Source organism: Lissotriton helveticus, chromosome 2_1 (assembly GCF_964261635.1).
Source record: "Lissotriton helveticus chromosome 2_1, aLisHel1.1, whole genome shotgun sequence".
NCBI lineage: Eukaryota > Metazoa > Chordata > Amphibia > Caudata > Salamandridae > Lissotriton > Lissotriton helveticus.
This window is the reverse complement of record NC_136059.1, coordinates 1,187,919,669-1,187,944,804: the sequence shown is the minus strand read 5'-3', so window position 1 is coordinate 1,187,944,804 and position 25,136 is coordinate 1,187,919,669. Positions and strand designations below refer to the sequence as shown.

Genomic DNA, 25,136 nt, shown 5'->3' with positions numbered 1-25,136 from the left:
GCATTTCATGAAGGGGTCTGCGCCCTCTGCTGCCCATGGGTGTGGAAGTCTCTCGCCCCACGCCCGCTCTGGGTCGATTCATTTTACCTTCACCCTTCCCTTCCCTGCTAACCGCTCTCCAACCTTCAATCCAGTCCCACGCCTCCTTTGGCATGGCAAAATGTCTGGTTTTTCCATTTGCAATTACTCTTAATCTGGAAGGGAAGAGCATCATGTACTTAATTTCATTAGCGCACAAGGCCTATTTAACATCATCAAAATATTTGCTTTGGCGCTGGGTCTGCAGTGTAAAATCCAGGAAGAAGCAAACCACTGCATAGGCTATCATACATTAGTTACCCTGCAAGCGAGTCACCTGAAGAATTGCATCCCTGTCACTGTAGTTCAGGATTCGAATTACGATCATACATGGTGGGTCCCAGGCCTCCAGGCTGGGTGGACCCAACGCACGATGAGCTCTCTCCATTGAAAAGAAGTAAGACAGTCTCTTAGGTTTAAGTTTGTACAACCCCTCCATTTTGCGACTCAAATATTGCGTTGTTTTGCGACACAATTTGGGACTCACAAAATTTATTGTAAAGGAGTGTCTCAGACACTGTTTGCAATTCCCAATGGGGTTGCAAATGTACTGCCTCATTAATATTCATGAAGCAGGTCAGAATTTACAGCCCCATTGGGAATGGCCAGCACTCAAATACAAATAGCTCTCTTTACCTAGAGAGAGGGGTGGTTTGGCTTTTCCTAATATAAGACTTTATTATTGGGCTACAAAACTATTATATAATTCAGTCGTAATACAAGAAAAGCCAAGAGATAGTATGACTGAGGAAGTGCCCACCCCCATCTCACTCATAATGGTTGTGGAAGCGTAGGGCTGAGCTTGGCGATTTCTAACCGACACCACTATAAGAAAATTTGCTTTGAAACCCTGCAAGGGGGACATCAAATCTGGAAAACTAATTTGTAAACTGATCGGTTTGGGCCGGTACAATCACTATAAACCTCTTTGCAATTGTCCCAATTTTCCCGAGATCTTTAAAGGCACAATCATCCAAAAATGGTGCCATGTCGGGCTGACCAACCTGGCAGCGTTCTTTTCTTCCTCAGGCCTGGCTTCCTTCGATAATCTTATAGAACGGTATTCGCAAGATTCGAGGGATTTTTGAAAATACCTTCAAATCAGAGATTTTTTAAATAGGAAAGGTGGAGGACCAATTAGTTTTGTTAGTAATAACATAATTGACAATCTGAGAAGGAACACAGACCTATCCGTACGTATAGTCTTTAATTTTTTTACCTCACTAATGACAGATGATATGGGTGCTCGGGCAGTAAAGTGGAGAATGGAAACTGGGGCCTCAGAAAACCTATTCTTTCGCTCTGTCAAATTAGCACAGAACATCTTGATTACGCCCGACTCCAGGCCCAATATTACAAAACTTGCTTCTCGCTGTACTATACACCTAAAAGAATTGCGAAATGGAGGATGGGGAGAAGAACTCTCTGCCCTCGGTGTGCATTATTCCAGGCAGATCTTATGCATATCTTTGGCTCTTGTGATGCCCTCCGTAAACTTAAGCAAGACATCACCAGCTTTTTCAAGGTATCTCTGGGCGTCGAATGCGTCCTCTCTCCCACCTTGATAGGACTTGGCGTAGCTCAGAATACTCAGGGTAAGTTTGGAGAGGAATTGGTGTTCATTGGTATGGTGATACTATGGTTATCTCTTGCATCCGCATGGTTGGACCCTAACCCTCCCTCATTTCAGCAATGGTTATCTCGTTTTTTTAGCAAACTAGGGGACATATTAGCAAGGGGAATTATCGCTGCTTTTTCGGCGATTTGTGCCGAGAAAGCAGCAATACTTCTAGAGCCCTATCCACAAGGGCATTTTAATGCCTGGCTCAAGCCCACTTTGCATGACGGAGACAAACATCGCTAATGACATGCAAAGTGGGCGTTCCCACGTCCAACCACATTTTACATGTTGGAACACCCTATTACCAAGGCAGGCGTTGGGAGAGGGAGACCTACGATAAACTCGTTTATCGCAGGTCTCCCAACGCCTGCTCTGACCAGGTGTTAGGGCATTGATAACATGGGGGTGTGGATCATAACGCTGATTCCACCCCCCCATATTATCAAGGAACACATTAGCGCGTGAAAACAACGTTTGTTTTCATGCGCTAATGTGCCATATCGCCGACTATCGCCGGATTTCATTTCGCCTACGTGATGCGCATAGATAATTGCGCGCTATCACGCCGAAGAAATCCGGCGATAGCCGGCGATATGGGAATGTGCGTTGTGCGTTTTCTAACGCACTTCTAGGTAATATGCCCCTATAATCTTGAGAAAGCTTTATATACAAAAAGGGGACTACACTCTCGAACAAAGGGTCTAAAAATGTGGGCACCTCTGACTAGATGGAGTGAGGAAAAGGGGGCAAATCATTAAAAGGGAAACAAGACAGAATGCAAACAAAGGCAAATAAGTCATTTGTTGCCAACCACGGGGAGGGCTGGGTGGGTATTCGGTGGGCGAGTGGTCCAGCCCAACTGGGTAGGGCCCAAAGGGAGAACATTTGTAAAAAGTAATGCATAATTCTGATTTTCTTTGTTCTTTTCTCTTTCTCCACTTCCCACAGACTGTGAATTATAACAGTTTTGTATATCAACGTCCAAAATACATTAATAACATTTTTCAAAAGGGGAATGGCCAGCACTCACAGGGATGGTGGCCTGCTGTGGTCAGCAGACCACCATGTCTGTTACTGATTCTTAAATAAAGCAGTTAAAAAAAAAATGCATGCAAAACCAACAGTTGATGGACAGAATGCAGAACAATGTCACACATTCACCCCAGTACAGAGATCTGGGCCTAAATCCATCGTTTTTTGCACTCCACACCACCCCAGTTCAGACATGGCCATATGCAAATCAGCCTTGACCCTGTGCCTCATGGGAACAGTCCAGCCCGAACTGCCTAGCCATGTCTTTCCTGGACCGGAATCAAGCATCCTAGGACTGGTTTCTAGCTATCAGCCGTCTTCAGCCAGGATAGCTTGTCTCCAGTGGTGTGGAGAGCATGGGACTCACGTCTGAGCATAGCCATCCCACTCGGGGTGACAAATGCACAACCAACAGTTGATGGACAGAATGCAGAACAATGTCATACATTCACCCCAGTACAGAGATCTAGGCCTAAATCCATCGCTTTTTTGCACTCCACACCACCCCAGTTCAGACATGGCCATATGCAAATCAGCCTTGACCCTGTGCCTCATGGGAACAGTCCAGCCCGAACTGCCAAGCCATGTCTTTCCTGGACCGGAATCAAGCATCCTAGGACCGGTTTCTGGCTATCAGCCGTCTTCAGCCAGGATAGCTTGACTCCAGTGGTGTGGAGAGCATGGGACTCACGTCTGAGCATACTCATCCCACTCGGGGTGACAAATGCAAAACCTTAAGGAAAACGGATGCATTTAAAAAAAGACACGTTTCTGTTTTATTTTTTAATAGTAGGCAGTGGTCCGTGGGACCACTTCCTGCTCTTAAAAAATATTTTCGCTGCCAGTCACAAAGGGGACTCTTTCCCATTTGTGAGTGGCTTACCACCTATTTATAGCAGGTGGTAAACTGTGAGTGTTTTGTGAACTTACATAGAAGTGCGACTCGCTATTAGCAAGGGATGCCTTCCACATGCCACTTACTAATAGTGGTTTGCAAACCCTATGTTGTAAGTCTGTTATAGGTTATCGACTTGCAAAATAGGGTTTGTACATTGCAAAGACCTATTTTGCATTCGCAAAGCAGACCGATTTCCCATTTGCAACTGCAAAAAACAGGTGTACTTCTGGCCCAAGGTCCTCTAGGAAAAGGTCTACATTTGGGCCCTCTGACCCCTCCGGGGCGCACACCACTCTAATATTGTTTCTCCTTGCGTGTCCCTCCTGATCCTCCAGCCTCGCCTTCATGGCTGTGCTTTGCTTGGTCAGGGCCTGTACTTGCTTCTCCAGGTGTTTTGTTGTTGATAGCAGACCGTCAATGTTGGTCTCCGCCGTCACAACTTTCTCAGATATTTTACAAAAACCCACCCAAAGCAGGTTAACTTCTGTGGTGACCGTGTCAAGTTTGAGCTTAGTAGGCCCTATTGAACCCCAAATCTCCTGAATGGTGGCCTTGATGGAGGACAGGGTAGGTTCTCCATCTTGCTGTAACATGTATGCCTCTCTTCCTCTTTCGGCACCCTGTGACCCCATGTCGCCTGGGGATATATTCGCTGCATACTTGTTCAGGCTGCCTGTCTGCATGGACCTCTGTTGGTGACCTCCCACCATGTCCAGAGCTGTGACTTTCTTGAGACCCCAGTACGTCGCGGGACTCAAGCTAGATTGCCCCACTATCACCCAAGGGTTACTATGGGTCTCGTCCATAGACCAGGCCTCAGTGATCACCTCCCAGAGTCAGGGCAATGGACGAGCAGGGCATCGAATGTTCCAGGGATCAAGAAGCTCTATGTAACAATTATGAAATTGTGTCTCCCCTCTCAATAATTGGAGTGCAATCTCTCTAGTGGTTCATCAAATAGGCCCCAAATCATTGGGTCCACTACTAGTCCGATGTAAAGAGCACTCCCTCCGCTGCCGATGCTTATCCACCCGCACAGGAGCCCCAAACGCCCAGGAGAGCTCCCCCACCCAGACCACGATCAACTACAGGGGAGGAGGGGGCTCCAAATCCAGAGTTTGCATCAGGCTCCTCTAGCCCAGCGGCCCGGTCCAAGTCTTTGCTACAGTTCCAGCCTGGGTCCCCTTAATCACTCTCAATGTCTGCCCCCCACCAGGTACACCCACTGGCTGACTCACCAACTTTTCAGGCCGGGAAATAATTCTCCAGTCTGCTCTTTGGATGTCAGGCAACTTCAGCGGCCGGTCTTGCCTCAGCCAGGGCCTAACCCTGCTCTGCCCGACTCAAGGCCGCCCCCATCGCCATTCACGGATGCACTGTCAGCAGCTGAGCAGCTCTCCTCTTGGGAACAAAGGCCTAAGGCTCGCCCCCAAGCCAAACGGGGCCCAAGAACCACAACAGCAGTTAGGTGAGTGGCATGGGTGCAATCATGCCGGGCTCCTCATGTCTACGGCCTCAGATGTTTGCCTCCCCGCACGTCCCCACCAAGCCCCAGAAGTTGATAGTAGACCGTCAATGTTGGTCTCCGCCGTCACAACTTTCTCAGATATTTTACAAAAACCCACCCAAAGCAGGTTAACTTCTGTGGTGACCGTGTCAAGTTTGGGCTTAATAGGCCCTATTAAACCTCAAATGTCCTGAATGGTGGCCATGATGGAGGACAGGGTAGGTTCTCCATCTTGCTATAACATGTATGCCTCTCCTCCTCTTTCGGCACCCTGTGACCCCATGTCCCCTGGGGATATATTCGCTGCATACTTGTCCAGGCTGCCTGTCTGCATGGACCTCTGTTGGTGACCTCCCACCATGTCCAGAGCTGTGACTTTCTTGAGACCCCAGTACGTCGCGGGACTCAAGCTAGATCGCCCCACTATCACCCAAGTGTTACTATGGGTCTCGTCCATAGACCAGGCCTCAGTGATCACCTCCCAGAGTCAGGGCAATGGACGAGCAGGGCATCGAATGTTCCAGGGATCAAGCAGCTCTATGTAACAATTATGAAATTGTGTCTCCCCTCTCAATAATTGGAGTGCAATCTCTCTAGTGGTTCATCAAATAGGCCCCAAATCATTGGGTCCACTACTAGTCCGATGTAAAGAGCACTCCCTCCGCTGCCGATGCTTATCCACCCCCACAGGAGCCCCAAACGCCCAGGAGAGCTCCCCCACCCAGACCACGATCAACTACAGGGGAGGAGGGGGCTCCAAATCCAGAGTTTGCATCAGGCTTCTCTAGCCCAGCGGCCCGGTCCAAGTCTTTGCTACAGTTCCAGCCTGGGTCCCCTTAATCACTCTCAATGTCTGCCCCCCACCAGGTACACCAACTGGCTGACTCACCAACTTTTCAGGCCGGGGAATAATTCCCCAGTCTGCTCTTTGGATGTCAGGCAACCTCGGCGGCCGGTCTTGCCTCAGCCAGGGCCTAACCCTGCTCTGCCCGACTCAAGGCCGCCCCCATCGCCATTCACGGATGCACTGTCAGCAGCTGAGCAGCTCTCCTCTTGGGAACAAAGGCCTAATGCTCGCCCCCAAGCCAAACGGGGCCCAAGAACCAAACAGCAGTTAGGTGAGTGGCATGGGTGCAATCATGCCGGGCTCCTCACGTCTACGGCCTCAGATGTTTGCCTCCCCGCACGTCCTCACCAAGCCCCAGAAGCTCCAACCGCCATTTTCCCTCATCGTACTATGCCAGGACTCACTCCAGGGCTTGAGGGAGTTCATGTCTCACTGGCACCATGGGTCCACGCAGCTTCAGCAGGATTTTGAGTGGATATATGGGGATGTTCCCCCGGACGACCTTGGAGCTTCTCTATCTCATGGCCATCTTTGCCAGCAGCTAGCCACGCCCCCACCCATTGTGATAACTTATGGACCAGCTTATGATGTTAATAAACAGTGGGCGTTCTAACACCACAAAAGTCTTGATGTCCATGATTGATGGAGAAGGTGAACAGCGGGAGGGCCCAGGGGATGCTCGCACAGCTGGGTGAGAAGTTAAGCAATAATGCAACATTTTACAGAGCTCTAACACAGCACCTCTCTTGTGATCAACTAAATCAACTTGTATCCTAGTTATGAGCCCTCTACAGCACTTAACATTGAGGGGCCGATTAGGATGGCGGACGGACTTCCGCCACCCCTGAGTAGGAGGGACCGTCCGCATGGGCAGCGGCGGTCCCTCCATGGCAATTAGGATGTGACCGCCCCCCATGTGCACCCCCCACGCAACCTTCACCCAGGGGGCCCGCAACGGGCCCCCAAAGTGATTGTCCGTATGCTTTTCCACGGCGGAAAAGCCGCCGCGGAAAAGCATTACTTTCCCTACATCCTAATATGGCTGGCGGTGTTTGATAGACACCGCCAGCCATGTTAGTGCTTTTCCACCAGCCATCCTGATTTGGCGGTGGGTCTTTCAGGCCTCCTCGGCGGATTTCCCGCATACGCCGGGCCGGCGGTGGCTTCCGCCGGCCCGGAGTATGCGGAAAATCCGCCATCATAATGACCCCCTAAATGTGGCTGAATGTGTTTCAATGTCATGTTGAAGCAAAGATCCTCTTTCTTTTAAGATAGCTCATGGGGTTAATATCTGCAGAGAGATATGCTCAACGTAAAAGTTCATACTTTCAAATGTTTGGGGGTGGTTGAGGTTGTCGAATGTCGACCCAACTTGACTCAAATTTCCATCGTTCCATGGATAATAAAAAATATTACTACTGAGTATAGTGTTAACAACATTTGATGTTAAATGTAATGCAATCAATGTATATAAATGTTATGTATTTCTCCTGCGTACTTAAGTACTAATTTAAACTCGTAGAGAAATGAGTAAGACGAGGCCCTGATTTGTTTTTGCAAGCAGTCAGGTTGATGGGCATTGTCAAAAGAGCATGAAAAAAACTAACAATGGATCACTGAGCTCAGCACATGCCACAAAAACCATTGCCTGCAGGCTACATATTGTGATGAAATGTTAGCAGTTCATGGAATTTGGGAGTTTTTTTACATTGATTTTACAGCAGAAGTAACAGTTGCAGTATGATTGATGGATTTTTATTTTTAAATTTGGCATCATCTACCATAAGTGGTTCAGCTAGAAACCTCTGACGGCCATACTGTACATGTGTGTGCATGTGTGTGTGTGTGTGTGTGTGTGCACGCACATGTGTGTATGATTCCTATCACACTGTTGCTGTTTGTGTTCTTCCTGGTTAATGTATGATGGTAGCATGCACTGTTGTTATAGGTACTACATGTGTAAGCAAAGCTTAAATGCTGATGCCCTGTCTGTTTTGTGTGTGACAGAATGGTGTATGTCTTCTTCTGTACTCCACCCGTGAGTCTTGCTCCACTGATGCTTTACCTACCCTGTTCTAGGTAAGTATAGGACTTGTCTAAATAACAGAAGGCAGGATGTTTTTCAACTAAGCCCTACGAAGGTTTATGGATAGCCTATTAAGAGACAAATCACCCTTCTAATGATCACACCTAAGTCATTCATTTACACAAACATAAAAATGGAATGGTTTCTTTGACAGCACAAGACTAAGCCCAGAGAGCAATGAACTGACCCCTACCTTTGGGTTCCAGGGTAGCGTGCTACTTGCCGTAAAGTGCTTCAATGCCTCATCAGGAGTAGTATGCTTAATATAAATGCAATTTCAATGCAATTACACTGCTGGAACAACAATAGTATTTGAGTAGGAGGCATAAAAAGACAGATTATTATACATAGCACAGGACACACAAAAGATGTTAACCTCTCCTCAGTCAGCTGCTACAGTGCTACACATCCATGGAGGCCTATGAGGATGTAGTTTATGGACAGTATTTTGATAGCATGCATTTTAAAATGGATGAAAACTGAAAAGGTGATTATTTTTCTGGTGATTATACAACATATTCTTCTTCATAAATGGCACCACCCTGCCAGGATCTGATGGGGCACTTCTTGTATGTGTGTTGCTAGAGAGAGCTGTGGATACAGGTAATGAACTGTAAACATATGTTGATAATTCTGTTTTAACCTGCTTGCTGTATCTGTCATTTCAGATTACAAACATTCAGTTTTGTATCCATAGGTGATAAAGTCCTCCCATTCCCTGTGCCACAGTGTGGAGAGTGTCGATACTGCAAGGGTCCAAATGGCAACACCTGTGTTAAGATTGAGTATGTTTGTGTATGCAGTTTAATTTTCTAAACTGAACTTTCACTCCTTTATCCTCATTACCCCCTCATATGTCCTCCTCGTCCCAGCCTTTACATTAGTGAGGCTATTCCACCTACAGACAGACCATCTAGAACACTAGTCTTTTTTTAATTTTAACTATATAAACCCCTCCTACCCATCGCAATGCCTGTTTTTTTTCCTGTCCAACTGAGGGGCTGTCGGAATGTGTGGTACCTTGCTTCTGGGTGATGTAAGAGTTTTTTCTTTATTGCTTTACAGGTGCTTGTGCATTTTCATGTTTTTTAATGTGTGTAGACCTTACCTTTGTGTCAGTAGGTCGTATCCCTGCTCTTCTCCTGTCTGCCCCCCGCTTACCACACATGTGCTTCACTGGGGCGGGCAGCTATTTCTGCGGTCGGGGACCGACCGTTCTGGTGCTGAGGTGGTTCTTGTAGCACCTGGCTCCTGCAGCCATGCCTTTTGTGTATGTGGCCACAGGGGAAACGGCAGGGATGTCTTTTAGCTTTCTAAGTTCCGTGGATTTTGAGACATGGTTGCTAGGAGATGGTATATATAGCAATTTTTCCCTGGTCACTTCCTCATTTGGCTTTCTGTTCTTTTTCTACTGTCATGGGGGATGAATAGTTGGTCCCGGTGCTTGCCAAATCAATTTCCAGGAGGAGGACCTGTTACAGATCTCCAGGTTGTATTTGCAGGATATGATTAATTCTGCAGTTCCGGCTGCATTGAATGAACCTTCTGCGAAGAAGTTGAAAGAGGATGAGGATCAGGACCTGGGCATTTTCCCAAAGGGTAAATATGTCCAGGGCGAGTCTTTTCGGACATGTTGGCCCATATTTGTGAGGTTCTGGGATTTAATCCTAAATCTTTTGTGGATGATGGCTTTTATACCCAGTACAGTACCTCGGTGGTGCATGATTTGCCCTCGCATGATATCATTAAGGAGATTTTGGCAAAAAAATAGCTTTTGGTCAACAAGCAGGGGATTCCTCACTTTTTGAGAAAGAGGTAACAGTTGGCGCAGTTTGATGACCAGTTTCCTCAAGTTCCTAAGGCCAATTCCATTTTGCCCTCGTTGGCTTCTACCTTGCCTTCAGAGAGGCTTCCCTTTTTGATCCTGTTGAGTTTAAGGTGGAGGTTGCCTTGAAGCCGTCATACGCAGTGTCTCATTTTGAGATCCGGGCTAGCACTTAAGTCCTTATTAAGGATTTAGAAAAATTATTTGTCTTCAGGATCAAAGGGATCCCACTCCTATCTTGGCGCAGGTGGAGGTCTTGGTGCAATTTCTGTCCGACGTCACTTTTGATACCCAGTGGACCTTCCCATCAGTGGCCGAAGCAGCGGTGGCTGGTAGACAGTCACTGTGGACAAAATCTTGGCATCTTGGGGCTGCACAGAAGGCCTTGATTCATAAGCTGCGTTTTGAGGGTCCCGGACTTTATGAGGACGTATTGAACATGATGATGCAGCATTCTTCAAAGGAGAAAAAGTTACTGAAAATGTTCCAATGTGGGCTGAAAAGGAAATCATTTTTCCATCAGTAGAACTATCAAGGCATTCTCTCCTCTTCTCAGCCCTTTTGTGGCAGGCCCATGTTTGGGGGACCTGCTTTCACCAACAAGTGCCGGCCTCATCTGCAGCAGCAACTATGCCAGAGTGGGGCCCAGCTCTGTTTATTCCAGGATCGGTGGCACAGCCTGATTTCTGACCAGTGGGTCCTGTCAGTCATCAGTCAGGGGTACCTATTCCATTCAGGGGCCCTCCCCCTCACTCCTGGGTTACCCCTTTGTCAAACAACCCTGTAAAAAGTGCTGCTATGTTCTCTGGAGTGAAAACTTTGCTTGCAAAGGGTGCTATTCTCCAAGTGTCAGAGACAGAATGGGGCCCAGGCTTCTATTCAACGCTTTTCTTGGTCCCAAAACCAGGTGGTTCCTATCGCCCAATACTGAATCTCAAGGCTCTGAACAGGATAGTGCACTATATCACTTTCGGATGTACTCATTGCAGTCCATCATTCCCTTCATCCAACAAGGGGATTTTCTGGCTTCCCTAGACTTGAAAGACACTATTTTCACATGCCTGTATATCACAAAAGCCAGCGGTTCCTGCAGTTTGCAGTAGACAGGGTTCAGTACTAGTCTCAAGTGTTACCCTTTGGCCTCTCTACCTTTTCCAGGAATTTACCAAGGTATTGGCTCCGGCTGTGGGGGTTTTGCAGTTTCAGAGTTTCTCTGTGTTTCCCTCTATTGATGATTGTTTGATTTCTGCTTCCTCTCTTCCTAAGGCTCTTCTTTGAGTGGAAGCAGCCATTGACATGTTCCAAGGTCTGGGTTTCAAGTTGAATGTGACAACATCTCACCTGGTCCCTATTCAAAGACTGCAGTTTATCGGTGGTCTTTGTGACACCCAGTTGGGCGCGGTGTTTCTCCCACCCGCTCGCATCACTTCGATGTAGCATCTTCTGATGGATCTCCTGAATCAGCAGTCTGCTCCAGCCTGGAATTGGTTGCTGTTCCAGGGATTGATGGCTGTGACCATGGCTGTGGTTCCCTAGGTTTATCTGCCCCTCAGACCTCTGGTGAACCATTGGGACCCCTGCCTTGCGAATTGTGATTCTCTGGTTCCTCTTTCCCCTGTTCTGATACAGGATTTGAGCTGGTGGCTCTACCCTCCCAATCTGGAGAGAGGGGGGTCCGCTTCCAGCTTCCTTCTCCCCTGTTGCTGACAACCGATGCCAGTCTTTGATGAGACGCTGCTGTCTTTGGAGGCACTGAGTCAGTGGAATCAGGCAGACAGCACCTGTTCCTCGAATTGGCGGGAGTTGGCAGCCATTTGGCAGGCTATGCAGTTTTTTTCAGGTTCTCCGACAGCGGGCAAATCTGTTGGTTTGTACCAACAATCAGTAGGCTCGCTGGTCCTCTGATTTGTTCCTGGGCCGATTATCACCTCAGAGCATTGAGCGACGTTTAGTTTCAGTGTTAATTGAATTTACATGCAGAGTGCGCTTCTTACCCTCCGATCTCATTAATAAAAGTGGAGGCGAAAGTGCTCGCCAAGGCACTGGCAAATATATTGATTCCTGTTCTCTCAGCGGTAATACAGCTGGACCAATCGGGATTCATGCCCCATAGAAACAACTGCCACAACCTACGCAGACTCTATGGAGTACTTCACCTAATGGATAATCCAGAGGCTCAGCAGACGACAGTGATGTCATTAGATGCAACAATGGCGTTTGACAGTATAGAGTGGCCATACTTATTTATGGTAGTCCAAAAATTGGGTTTAGGTCCTAACTTCAGTGGGGGGGTCTGACTACTGTAGGAGAGTCCCAGGGCTCAAGTGTGAGTTAACGGTGCATTATTCAGGTCCTTCAAGTTAGGGAGAGGCACAAGGCAGGGCTGCCCCGTGTGCCCGCTGCTCTTAGCGCTCGTACTGGAGCCACTCGCACATTGGGTCCAGAGGGATCCAATGATTTGGGGTATAAGTGCTCCGGGCGGTGGGAAGAACGCGTATTGCTGTATGTGGATGATATTCTTTTATATCTAGCTAGATCGTATTACTCAATGGCGAGGATGCGTCACATCTTTGAGCTTTTTGGCAGCTATTCGGAATATAGCATCAATTGGGCTAAATTGGTAATATTCACACTCTCGGGCCCCCCGCCCAGGATACCAGCCAACTGCGCAACCACGGTAGTCACAGAGGGGTTTAAATACTTGGGAAGACACATTGTAAGAGATCCTGCAACGTTTATATAGAAAATCCCATATACCCAGATGGAGCGCCTAAACACTGATGTACGTCACTGTCATGCCCTCCTGTTGTCATTGATGGGTAGGGTGGCCCTGCCTCGCCTTCTCTATGTCCTACAGAACAACCCTTATAGAGTCCCCCAGAAACAAAAAAAAATATCCCAGGAAGTAAGATTGTTACTATGGCAAGGGGGTTCACTTAGGATAGCGCTTATCAAATTGCAGCGCATGGTATACAATGGAGGCTTGCCCTTCCCAGACATCAGGCTTTATTATTGGGCCTCCCAGCTTCTGGTTATAAACAACTGGGTGTATGCAGACAGAAGGGGTGAGGCAGACGGTGGTGAGAAGGGGTGAGGTAGACAGTGCAAGTTGCGGGTGGATCGGGGGATTCAATCCATCGGGGGGGATTCAATCCATCGGGGGCCCAGGGTTAATCGGGTATGTAATTATCATGGAAATGAATGAATGCGGTCGCGGATGGCGATATACGGCAGTTTTGAGATAATACTCAAGTTAGAGTGCTCGATCGGAGTGGTTCTGCGGTGACCGCAGAACCACGTCGATCGAGCGCTCTAACTTCAGTATTATCTCAAAACTGCCGTATATCGCCATCCGCGACGGTATCCATTCATTTCCGTGATAATTACATACCCGATTAACCCTGGGTCCACATCATGCCCCGATGGATTGAATCCCCCGATCTTCCTGCAACTTGCACCGTCTGCCTTACCCCTTCTATACCGATTGCCATCACTTTGGCAACTGTATGAATTCAAGACAGGCATGCTTTATAATACTGTCCTGAAGATGATGCCACACATCTAAAGTCTTGGCATCAAAATGTCAACACCTATGTACCATATGTCTCTTAATACCCAGAATGTATTGCACAATGGTACCATGATTTAATTAAGTCTGTCTACTGAATACTAGGAAACAGACCGCTTCGCTAGTTTTTGCCTGAAAATTGTTGTTCTGTCTTGTTGTCTGTGGGTCACAGGCTGTGCCCCCTTGACATCACTTTCAATTCCATGTCATTTCTTTATATTTGACTAAATAAATCCCTGTCCGGCTGGACAAAGAACATATTGGCTATTTAGCATATGTTGATTCAAGCTTTCAATTTTCATGTTCTAGAGACCCCTGTCTTTAGCAACTCTTGAAGGAGGTAGCAACACTAGCGGGCTTCAGAAAGGGGGAATTAATAGGGATTGAACACCTGGGCGATGTGTGGAGAGGGGAAACACCACTTACCTTTGAATCCTTGCAACAGGAATTCCCCTAACACCAGACACAAAAATACCACGATCTTAGGCAAATGCACTCCCTGAAGCGACACATCCAGCGTGGTACCCCCATTCCGGACTACTCACCTCTGGAAGATAGATTACTCCTTGGCCCTATTATGGCCCCCATTATGGAAAAGCCAACCTCCACAATCTACCGTAAGCTGGGGAACATAGATGACACAGATTGGCAGGAGGCAATACAGAGTCCAAGGGAGATTGCAGTCCTGACTCGATTTAGGTTAGTGCAGCTCAAAATACTACACTGTGCATACTACCCATGCACGCACCTTTATACCTGAGGCAAAACACATACAGTGCTCTGACCCAGGGGGTGTCAGCAGGAAGGAACTTTTTTTCATATTCTGGGGGAGTGCCCAGAGATAGTCAGATACTGGAAGGGTGTCACAGATGTACTGTCCAGAGTTTCAGGGGTACGGGACCCGATGGATGCTAAATGGCTCCTCCTAATGATCAAAAGCGACTCAGACTGGCCCAGGTATAAAGGAATTTGGCTAGCCCTGGCAGCTGGGATCGCCAAAAGGAACATTGCAAGATGGTGGGGAGTGCCCTCTCCGCCTTTGTTGGGAGACTGGGATTGTGACCTTTAACGGTATCAGCGGGCAGAAGAAACTCTATATAAAGGTAGAGGATGTGTCAAAAAGTGGGAGAAAATATGGTTGTCATGGTGTAAGTATAGAGGAGGAATGATAGTAGAGGTTTAATACCCTGAGTAGCATGACTAGGAGAACGTGTGGCCCTGAACTGCTGACGGGGGTTACCTTGCTGATGGTAGGAATGAACTGTCATGGGTTTGATCTGTTGAAATGCATGTGATCAGTGACCATGCCTCCTTCTGGGAGCCCACTGTGATTAAGCTGAAATGTCAACTGTGTACTAATTGCTGTAACTGTTTATTATAAATGGTCCATTAAGCAAAAGTTAATTTAAAAAAAAGATTTATAAAACAATTGAAAAAAACAACTTACATGCAGACAGCCTGGGTCACAACCTTCCTTCTTCCGTTCTATGCCCCTATTTCTTGGCATTTGTATTACATTTGGGAAGCCTTGGAACAACTTTTTAGCGTCTCCTTACAATACCCTCCTTCCTTCGGTCTGTTCCGAGGTAGTTTGTCCTCAGGCTTGGCAGTGGATGCTCTCTCACTTCCTTGGACCTTTTGTATGCCTTCCCACTGATTCCCCTCGTCCCAAGGTGGCTGCAAAAGATTCGGGTGAGGAGGGTGTCTGTTCTCCTGACTGCTCATTTTTGGCCTCGCCGCCTTTGGTTCCTACTGTTGATGAGGATCTCCAGAGACAGGTTTGTCCAGATTCCTGTAATCCCACACCCGCTTTAGTGTCCCCTTCTGTCATTGACTCATCTCTGTCAATTAAAGCTGATGGTGTGGCTCTTGAACATTTGACGTTGGAGTCTGTGGGTTGTTCTTCTTTGGTGGCTATGGATATTCAGCATTCCAGTAGGCCCTCTACCCTTACGTCTTACAATGAGCATTGAGGCTATTTTGTTGCTTGGTGTGCCTCTCATGGAGTGGATCCTGTGGTTGGGGAAGCAGTAAATGTGTGTCTATTTGCAGTTCTTACCTGACAGGGTGGTGTTGCGCCTGGACTCGGCCTTTCTCTCTAAAGTCTCCTCCAAATTCCATTTGTAGCAGGAGGTTGTTTAGCCTGATTTTCCGGGGGAGGAGGGTGCTCAGTTTGCTTCTGTACTGGGTATTTGGAGTGCCCTTCAGATTTGCCTCCAGTGTACCTAGAGTTTTCATCTTTCCCCTGCTCTGTTTGTGTCCTGTGGCGGAGTGGCTAAGGGTAAGAAGATGTCTACATCCACCATCAGGCGGTGGGTGCGCTTGTCAGTTTGTCAGTCCTATAAGTCGTGGGTCTGGATCCCCCTTCTCAGGCCCAGGGGCATTCCACTCGGTCTGTGTTTACTTCCTGTGCTGAGGTGGCAGGGTTTCTATCCCAGAGATTTGTAGGGCATCACATCATACTTTTATCAGGCATTATCGCCTCCATGTTTTACATGTCTCTGTGGACAATTTTGCTTTTGCCGTTCTGAAGGCTGCTTTGTCTTGTACTTTATTTTTGTTTAAACTTTGTATAAGGCAAGGATCCCTAGTGTCCTGCTTTTTCTTGGTGTTTTGGGTTTGGGGGCCTCACTAATGTAAAGACTGGGCCAAGGAGAACATATGAGGGGGTAATGCGTTGTTACTTACCTGTAATCTTCATTACCCCGATTAAGGTCCTGCTCGTCCCAGTCCTGTTCCCTCCCTCATTCCTGCTATGATTGTGTCTGGTCTTGTTACTAAAAGGCATGGTAGTGGATGGGAGGGGTTTATATAGTTAAAATTTAAAAAAGACTAGCATTCTAGATGACCTGTTGGGAGATGGTGTCACATTATGAGTTTGGCAGAACTGTATCCATGGGGTGAATACCCCCTTGCCTCGTTACAAGTTTTTCCATCACCTGGTAAAACCAATACGTTTTCTATTTACATTTTCTTCCTGCTCACAGAAGGTGAACACATCACTGGGAAGAACCATTAAATCCTGAAGCATGTGCCGCAAAATAATTGGGAATTCCTGCATTTTATTCCTCATTCTGAGAACTTAAGCTCTTGATATCCATCAACTGGATTGGAGATATTCATCAATTCCATCCCCTGTAGCTTTAACTCTAAATTCTAGGCTTCATGTAAGGAGGCTTTTTGAAACATGCAGATGCATCTAAACCTGCTGTTCATTTTTCCTTTCAGAGCTGGGAAACCCACTGGACTGATGAATGATAACACCAGCAGGTTTAGCTGCAAAGGGAAGCTTATTCACAACTTTTTTGGCACCAGCACCTTCACAGAGTACACGGTTGTCAATGAAATCTCAGTGGTAAAAATCGATGCTGCCGCCGCTCTGGAGAGAGTTTGTCTGCTTGGATGTGGATTTTCCACTGGATACGGATCTGCAATTAACACTGCCAAGGTAATGACCCCCTTGTAATTGAAATATGCAATTGTAACTTGAAAAATATACAAATGTGTTTATTTTCAGGACTTTATGGACAATAAAATGTTATATTACCCCAAGGGACATGCACAAGAAGGCAGAGAAAGGATGGAGGATGGACAGTGATTCAAAGACTCTCAAAAAGAGTAGGATTTTAGGTATTTCAGAAAGTAAGGAGATTTGAATTGTGCATTACCTGTTGCAAGCCATACCATATTGTTTTTGATTAATTTGACTATGTCCCTCACCCTCAGAAAAAAAGTACTTGGTAGGAGCTCATATTGCTTGGTGCTAAAAATGAATGGGGTCATATGCGCTACCATTGATTCTCTTTTAGTTACTTCATTGCCAATGCTGTTTCCAATCAATACGACATAGAAGAGGCTTGAGGCTTCTAGCTGAGACAATATGCAATAGCTGCTTGTTAGACCTGGCATCATTGGCATGGGTATCCCTTCCCCTCTACTCTTCCTGTCTTGTATGTTGGCTGGTTGTAGATGCTCTGGGCGCTGTGCCACTGCTAATCAGTGCCACAGCGTGAAATGCTCCCTGTATATAAATGACTGTGTGAATAAGGATAACCCTAATGCCTACATCTGTGTAGCCTGTTCGTTAATGATTACTTTCTATCACCCTATCCAGCCCTATGAACTCGATAGGAACTTTGAGTTTGATATGTTTATGCTCAGGAAATTGAGGACCACCTTTTAGTAAGGACCGTTTATATATCACATGTTTTGAAATGCCTTTCCTGAAATTGCAGTAGTTTCTGGCCTAAAGCTTTACTGCGGGCTGTTGCGAGTATGTAGATTCTCCATCTGGTTTTGGAGCAGCAGGGCCAGCTGGGTCAGACCTGGCTGAAGAGAGATCGGTATTCAGAGCGTGGAGAGTGGTGACTCTGATCCGAGCAGGGCTGTGCCTGGCAAGGTGAATGATAGATCCACCTCCCACTGGGTGTCTAAAAGTAGACCCCCTCATTCTGAAAGGGCAGGATGTCACCTGGTAAACCAAGTGCTCCCGACCCCACCAAACTGGTTCTGACTGGAGTCAGTGATGTGCGACCTTAGAGAACAAATACTTTTTTGGTATAAAATGCTGCGCTGGAACTTTGGTCAAGTGTGTTCTTACTTGATGTCAAGATGAAACTCTGTTCGAGCGAACAGAGGAAAGGACTTTGAAACTTTCACCAAGCTTGCTGAAGACATTATACAAAGACCTAAAATTGAGAGCGCCTCCTGCGGAAGTTTCAGGGACATTAGACTTCGCCCCGTCAGCCGTCGGAATTCCAGTGCGAGGAATTCTACTTGCAGGTGAGGCCTCCGTCGAGTAATCCGGAGCCTCTAGTTCTACTGTGAGAACCGCAGACTGGGAAGCCCTGAATCCTTCGCTAAACCTGTGTGGGCTGCTGCAGCTAAGAGATAGCTGCTGCCGCTGAGAGCCCGTCTATCTCTGAACCTTTGCACCTTTTGCTAAACCTGTGTGGGCCGCTGCTACTAGGAGAGAGCTGCCGCCGCTGAGAGCCCGCCGAACTCTGAACCTTTGCACCTTTTCCTAAACCTGTGTTGGTCACTGCAGCTAAGAGAGAGCTGCCGACGCTGAGAGCCCGCCTAACTCTGAACCTTTGAACCCTTTGCTAAACCTGTGTGGGCCGCTGCAGCTAAGAGAGACCTCCCACCGCTGAGGGCCCGCTAAATCTGCACCTTCAACTCTTCCGCTTGATCCGTGTGGGCCGCTGCCACTGAGAGAGAGCTGCCGCCACTGAGAGCCCACCGGAATCTGCACCTTCGAGCCCTTCACTGAACCTGTGTGGACCGCTGCAACTAAGAGAGAGCTGCAGCCGCTGAGCGTTCACCATTGTGCTAGCCTGGCTGAGACCATCCTCTGTCGTGTGGGCCACCGCAGCTGAGAGAGCGCTGCTACCACTGAGTGCCCGAACCCTTGCCTACTTTGCATCATTGTGACTTGTCCCATGGGCCGCCGCAGCCCAGTGAGAGCTGTAGCCGATGAGTGCCCGCACACTTTGCTACTCTGCATCATAATGGTTTGCCCCGTGGGCAGCCACAGCCAAGAGAGAGCTGTAGCCGCTGAGTGCCCACACCCTTTGCTACTTTGCATCATCGTGATTTGCCCCATGGGCCGCCGCAGCCAAGAGAGAGCTGTCACTGCTGAGTGTCCACACCCTTTGCTACTTTGCATCATCGTGATTTGCCCTGTGGGCTGCCGCAGCCATGAGAGAGCTGTAGCCACTGAGTGCCCACACCCTTTGCTACTTTGCATCATCGTGAGTTGTCCAGTGGGCTGCTTCAGCTAAGAGAGAGCTGTGGCCGCTGAGCGCCTGCACCTTTGGCAACTTTGCATCCGTGGGATTTGTTCTGTGGGCCGCCACAGCTGAGGGAGAGCTGCTGCCGCTGTGTGCCCGCACCTTGTTCACCCTTGTTGAGGATTGTCGCTATCGTTTCCTTGGGCCACCACAGCTAAGAGAAAGCTGCTGCCGCTGTGCGCCCACAACGGAGCTGCACGACGAGAGTCATCGCCACCACCAGCCCAGGCCGCCACAGCTGCTTGCTGCTGCCGCTGAGCACCCGCCTGTCCCAGAGTGCCCGAATCATTGTGGGTGCATGCTGCGGACCTCTGCGTCCAAGACTTGTGGTCCGCCTGTTACCGTCTCGGCTTCTTCGAGAAGCTGCGTGCTGTGTCCCCTTTCTATGACGGGTATCTGGTGTGCAACAGGTCGCCTAGACCCCGGCCCTGAACTCAGTCAGTGTCACGCTTTGGTGAATACATTATTGTCTTTCTTTTTGGGTCCCTACGGGTTGAAGTGAATTGTAGTTGTTGAAACGCTTTGAGAGTTTTGATTTAAACTGTTAGATAAAGATATTATTTTCCTATACCTACCTGGGTTGTGTCCTTTTGTGGTATCATTACTGCTTTATTGTATGTGGTCATAAACGCTTCACACACTGCCTCTGAGATAGGCCTAACTGCTCGTGCTACGTTACCACAGGGTTGAGCAGGGGTTATCAAAGGGGGTGGCCCTCTTGCCCTGACTTAGGAAGAAGGGTCCCTATTTGGACTGTGGCACCAGCCATTGCCAACTAGATACTCCAATTTCTAAAATTGGCGGTCAGCGGTGAGGATCAGGATTTGCCTTTATGATCCACGTACGATAACAGGTAAACACCACTGGTGAGTGTAGACCAAGCGCAGTGACAAATTATTTTTTTATTTGTTTGGTTGGTTGTATTAGTAGTGACTTGTTGATAGCAGCCATGAGTACTGCTAGAAGAGGAAGGCCAACGTCCAATGCTTCAGAGGATCTCACCTTTGAGGAGGAAAGATTAGATACCTATACTGCCAGACAGCTAAGTCATTTTGTAAGCAATTTGCGGTTCCCTTGATAGGTCTCTCTAGGAAGGAGGAGTACCGGAAGGCACTGAAGGACTGGTGGGAAGCGCGAGAGTCCGCTGGGGATGAGTAAGAGAACGCTGGAGGGAAGCCGGATGATGCAGTAAAGGGGGATGGAGATGGAACACCCTCCAATCCAGGTATTAGTATATCCCAAATGAGCCTGACCCCAGAAGAGCTGGAGGACAGGGAGAGAGATAGGAGGCATAGTTTGGAGATGGCTAAATTGGAAGGTCAGAAGGACCTTGAGATTAAGAAGTTAGACATTGAGAAGAATCGATTGTCAATTGAACTTGAGAAATTTAAAATGGAGCATGAGAGAATGTTGAGGGTGATAGATATCGGGGCGAGGAGTGTCCCGGTCTCCCCCTCGGGTGGCAGCATACCTTTAGTAACTCCTTAGAGTAGAGTTTATATTCCTAAAGATGTCATTAAGGATTTTCACAAGAGTGAGGATATTGGGCAATGGTTTGCCGCATATGAGATAGCAATGGTGCCCCACCGGGTCCCTGAGAAGGATTGGGGAGCGGGGTTGTGGGGACGCTTTGTGAGTGATGGTAGGGATACCCGATTGTACCTGTCTGAGGAGAGCAGGACGGTGTATGCCCATATGAAGGAAGCTTTGATGACCCGTTATGGTTTGACCCCAGAAAGGTACAGGCAGAGGTTTAGAACCTGTAAGAAGTTTGACATCCTAAACAGAGGAACTAATATAAAACTTATACATGAAATTGAAGAGTTAACACACATCTCCTCTACAGATTTTTCTTCAGTGGAATTTTGACCACATCCACATAGAAGTGATGGGGAAGCAACCGTTACAACTGTATTGCTGTGTGTGTTTTGTGTGCAATGGTGTATCAAGGTGGAAATATATATGTTAATTCTCCTGATTTCAAAATGTTGCTGGTAATATTTTCACAGCCAAAGTATCTGTTTCACCCATGGAAGTATATCTGTTGGCTTATGAATTTCTTAGGACCACAAAGCACTAAAAGTGATGGATGAAGTAATGTAACAAATATGTACTATAGGTACATAGGTTCACACTAATAGAGCAAATGGCAGGTATACACCAGCCATAACAATATTCAAAGTCAAATAATACACATTCATAATAAGGCACATTGACATTCTTCATCAATGTAATAGAGGATTCATCAACATTGAAATTTCACTTACATACATTTTCTGATAGAAACTTTACTGTACAGGTCTGTTGGACCAAGTCAGTCTTTCAAACATAATTAGGTCTCATACAGAAAAGGGCCACATTTCCAGTCCTATGTGTTAGTCTAAGTTCATCCAGACAACTTGCCATGGTGAAAACAATATCTGAAGGATGATTATTCCAAAGTGAAATATCCATGTCAGATCTCAAACAATGTAAATGTTTGATAAGCCACTGGGCATGCAATTCATGACTAACTATGTAATGCTGTGGCATACCATGTAGGCAACCAAGTACACCTTAGTTGAAAGTATGTCACATTTAATTGTTAGTGTCAAACTTACTGTCACTATTCCACCAACCCATAGATCTCAATATGGCTGTAACAGTCTAATTTAAAGTTAGGGACATTGTACACATTTAGGGCCCCATGTTGGTGGCCCAAATACAGGTCGGTAATGGTGAAATTCGGTAAATTTCACCGTTACCTACCAGTATTTAGGCATGCGTGATGTAGGGAAGGAATCGGTAATGAGGAATCAGTAAATACCAATTCCTTATTACCTATTTCTAATTTACCGATTGGGATTTACCGAACACCCAAATACTGAATCGGTAAATAAGAAACGGTAAAAACGAGAGAAGAGATGTAGAAAAATTCGGTAATACGGAATTTCCTAAAAATCGGTATTTAGTAGTCGGTAATTAAGACAGACTGAAAGCAGGTGGTAATCAGGTGCACTGTATTTAAGCAGTCCCAAAATGCAACAGTGTGATCACTATGGCGGCCCTCTATGTAATTGCAAGGCGGTAAGGCTAAGGCTACAGGCAGCTTGAATGATGATCTGAAGACGGGAGGAGGGCGCTTACAGACAGCGCATCATACTCTTCCAACTGACTGAGGCAGAGATCCATGAAAGGCACAGGCTACACCCCACACCATCCTGGACCGGATAAGGGACCTGCACCCACTCCTGGAGGATCCAACACCAAGGGCGCACGTTATACCACCACATGTGCAGGTGCTCTGTAGCCTACACCTACTTGCATCTGGCAGTTACCAGGGGCTCATAGCTGCGGTAGGTGGGGTTATCACAGAGTTGCCTGTCCTGTTTCTTTAACAAGTTCCTGGATGCCATGATGCAGAGAATGCATCACTACATAAGCTTCCCAAACACACAGGCGGAGCTGCTGAAAACCAAGACAGACTTTTACCAAAAGGCACAGTTCCCGCATGTTATAGGGTGCATTGATCGGACACACATTCCAATCTGCCCACCTGCAGCCACTGAGTACATCTACTGAAACCGAAAATCCACCCACTCCATGAATGTGCAGGTAATCTGCGATGCAGCCAACTTAATCACCGACATTGTGGCCAAATTTCCATGAAGAACCCACAACTCATACATTTTCCACAACAGTGGGATCTACACACGCCTGGCTGTGGGAGAATTTGGTGAAGGATACCTGCTAGGTAAATCACTGTGACACATCCTGATGTATACTGCTGATAAATGTGTTGGTGTTTGTTGTTTATGGCACTCTCTTTCTCACCTAGGTGATAGCGCCTATGCTCTGCGGTCATTCATCCTCACTCCTTACCTAAACCCATCAACCCCAAGTGAGAGACGATACAATGTGGCACGCAAATCACCATGTAACGTTATGGAGCACACGTTTGGACTATTGAAAAGCAGGTTCCGCTACCTCAAAAAAAGCGGAGGCGCACATCAGTACACACCCATCATCTGCTGCAAAATCATCGCAACTTGTGCTATGCTGCACAACCTTGCCACAAAGAAAGGTACAGAAGTTGAATTAACAGACTCTGAGGACGATAATGATGAATTTGCACAGCCAGAGCCCAACGCAGCAGGAGTAGCACCAGCACCAGATGGGAGACAAAGACGGGCTGAGATCACACGCAACTATTTTCGAGTAAGTAAGGAGACACAGCCAGTTGTTGCATTTGAATGACATAGTTTAATATTTTGGCACTAAGCCACTACACGAAGGGCTCAACTTGCCAGTCCTATTTGTAACCACCCTACGAGGATGTCATGGGTTAAGTCACCCAGTTAAGTACACAAAGTGTGGCTTGCATTAACGCCTGCGGCCACGCACAACTATGCTGGATTCTCTTTGCAGACTATCGTCACTGACAATCGATCCAGTGCCAGCCCCATGACGTCTGCTGCTCCTCCTGGTCTCAGTTGCAGGGGGCGTTATACTGCTGCGACTTGTCATCTCCTCACTGTCCCCCACATCACCTGCACCAGTAGTGGCAACCTGAGTAGTTAGGAGCACTTTAATTGCAGTTGTAACTTTAACAAGCCCCCTTTAAACATCACAGCTGCAGTGTGCCATCCCTTCCTGCATGGCCACAGAGTGCCTGCTGAGCAGAGATGTGGCAGTGGAGAGGCAGTTCACCGCTTTTGTATGATTCTCCATCTTCTGCCTCTCCCTGCGCCTTGCCATCCTGTCCACATCAAACTTGCTGCACAGCAGAATCACTGACTGGGACATGTCCCTCATGCCCTCAGCCATTTCCTTCATGCCCCCAGCCAGCGTCGTGGTCATTGAGCAGTTGCCCTTCTCTATGTTCTGCATGTTTGCATTCAGGTGTCTCATCCGTCGCTGTACTGATTGTATTGCTTTCCCTTGCAGGCGCTGAACCTTTACCATGTTCGCCTCCAGCCCTACAAACACACCATGCTCCTCACCCAGCAAAAGTGAACTGGGTTCCCTAGCCTTGCGGCATCTGGCACCTGTGTGTGATTGCTCTGTGGTGGACTGCGATCCTGCATTATTGCCGTCCACTGGCACTGGCACTGTCGGCATTTCTCCACCCCTGCCGTCTTCCAAGGGCAACTCTAAATCTTGGAGTCTGGCAACTGCATGCCTCCTGGGTCTTGTTACTGCCGGTGGTGATGCTGCTGGTGATGCTGGCAGTGGTGGTGATGCTGGCAGTGGTGGTGATGCCGGTGGTGGTGGTGTGGTGTGCCCTGCACTCGCAATGGCCTCCTCCGATCTCTCCTTCCGGGGTGCCCTTCCTGCCTTGTCATGTGCAGACCTCTGCGATGTCTCGCCTGTGGACACAAATTTTACATTAGTTCACTAGTCTGGCAGCACTACTTAACAATAATACATTTTCATTTCTGCCAAGCTATCTTTCTGTCCTCTGCTTGCTTATCACTGTGGGATGACTGTCATGATAGGTGTTACACTGACTACACCTCCCATAATGCATTGCTGGTGTTTAGTAAAACCTGTACTGGAGTGGGATTCATACTGCCTCATTGGGGAATGGGGTTAGGGAGTGGGGGGCGCAGATTGGTGTGCATGCTTCTTACCTTGTTTGTTGGCAGCTCTGGCTGAGCTGTCTGCATCCCGATTCCACTGACGCTGTCAGGCTCAATGGTGGACTCCACCAGCTGTTCCAGTGCAGTCAGTGCAGGTGCCCTGTTTCTTCCTCCTCCTGTCAGGCTGGCTTGTTTTTTCCTCTCAGCCATCTTCTTCTTTGTGAGGCTCCTGACATCGTATCACCTTTATTTTAGTACCTCAATTTCACGGGGGGTCACTCCAATCGCATTCCCATGTGCCTGTATTACAAGCCATATTTT

General features: G+C 47.6%; 1 protein-coding gene across 1 annotated transcript in view; it reads left to right on the top strand.

The window, feature by feature from the left end:
* Positions 1-25,136, top strand: part of LOC144818542 (alcohol dehydrogenase E chain-like) — a 637,149-nt gene that overhangs the window by 362,925 nt on the left and 249,088 nt on the right. The window contains exons 4-5 of the mRNA XM_078676061.1: positions 8,767-8,854; positions 16,691-16,910. Coding sequence (XP_078532187.1) covers positions 8,767-8,854; positions 16,691-16,910 — 308 coding nt within the window. The remainder of the gene's footprint in view (positions 1-8,766; positions 8,855-16,690; positions 16,911-25,136) is intronic.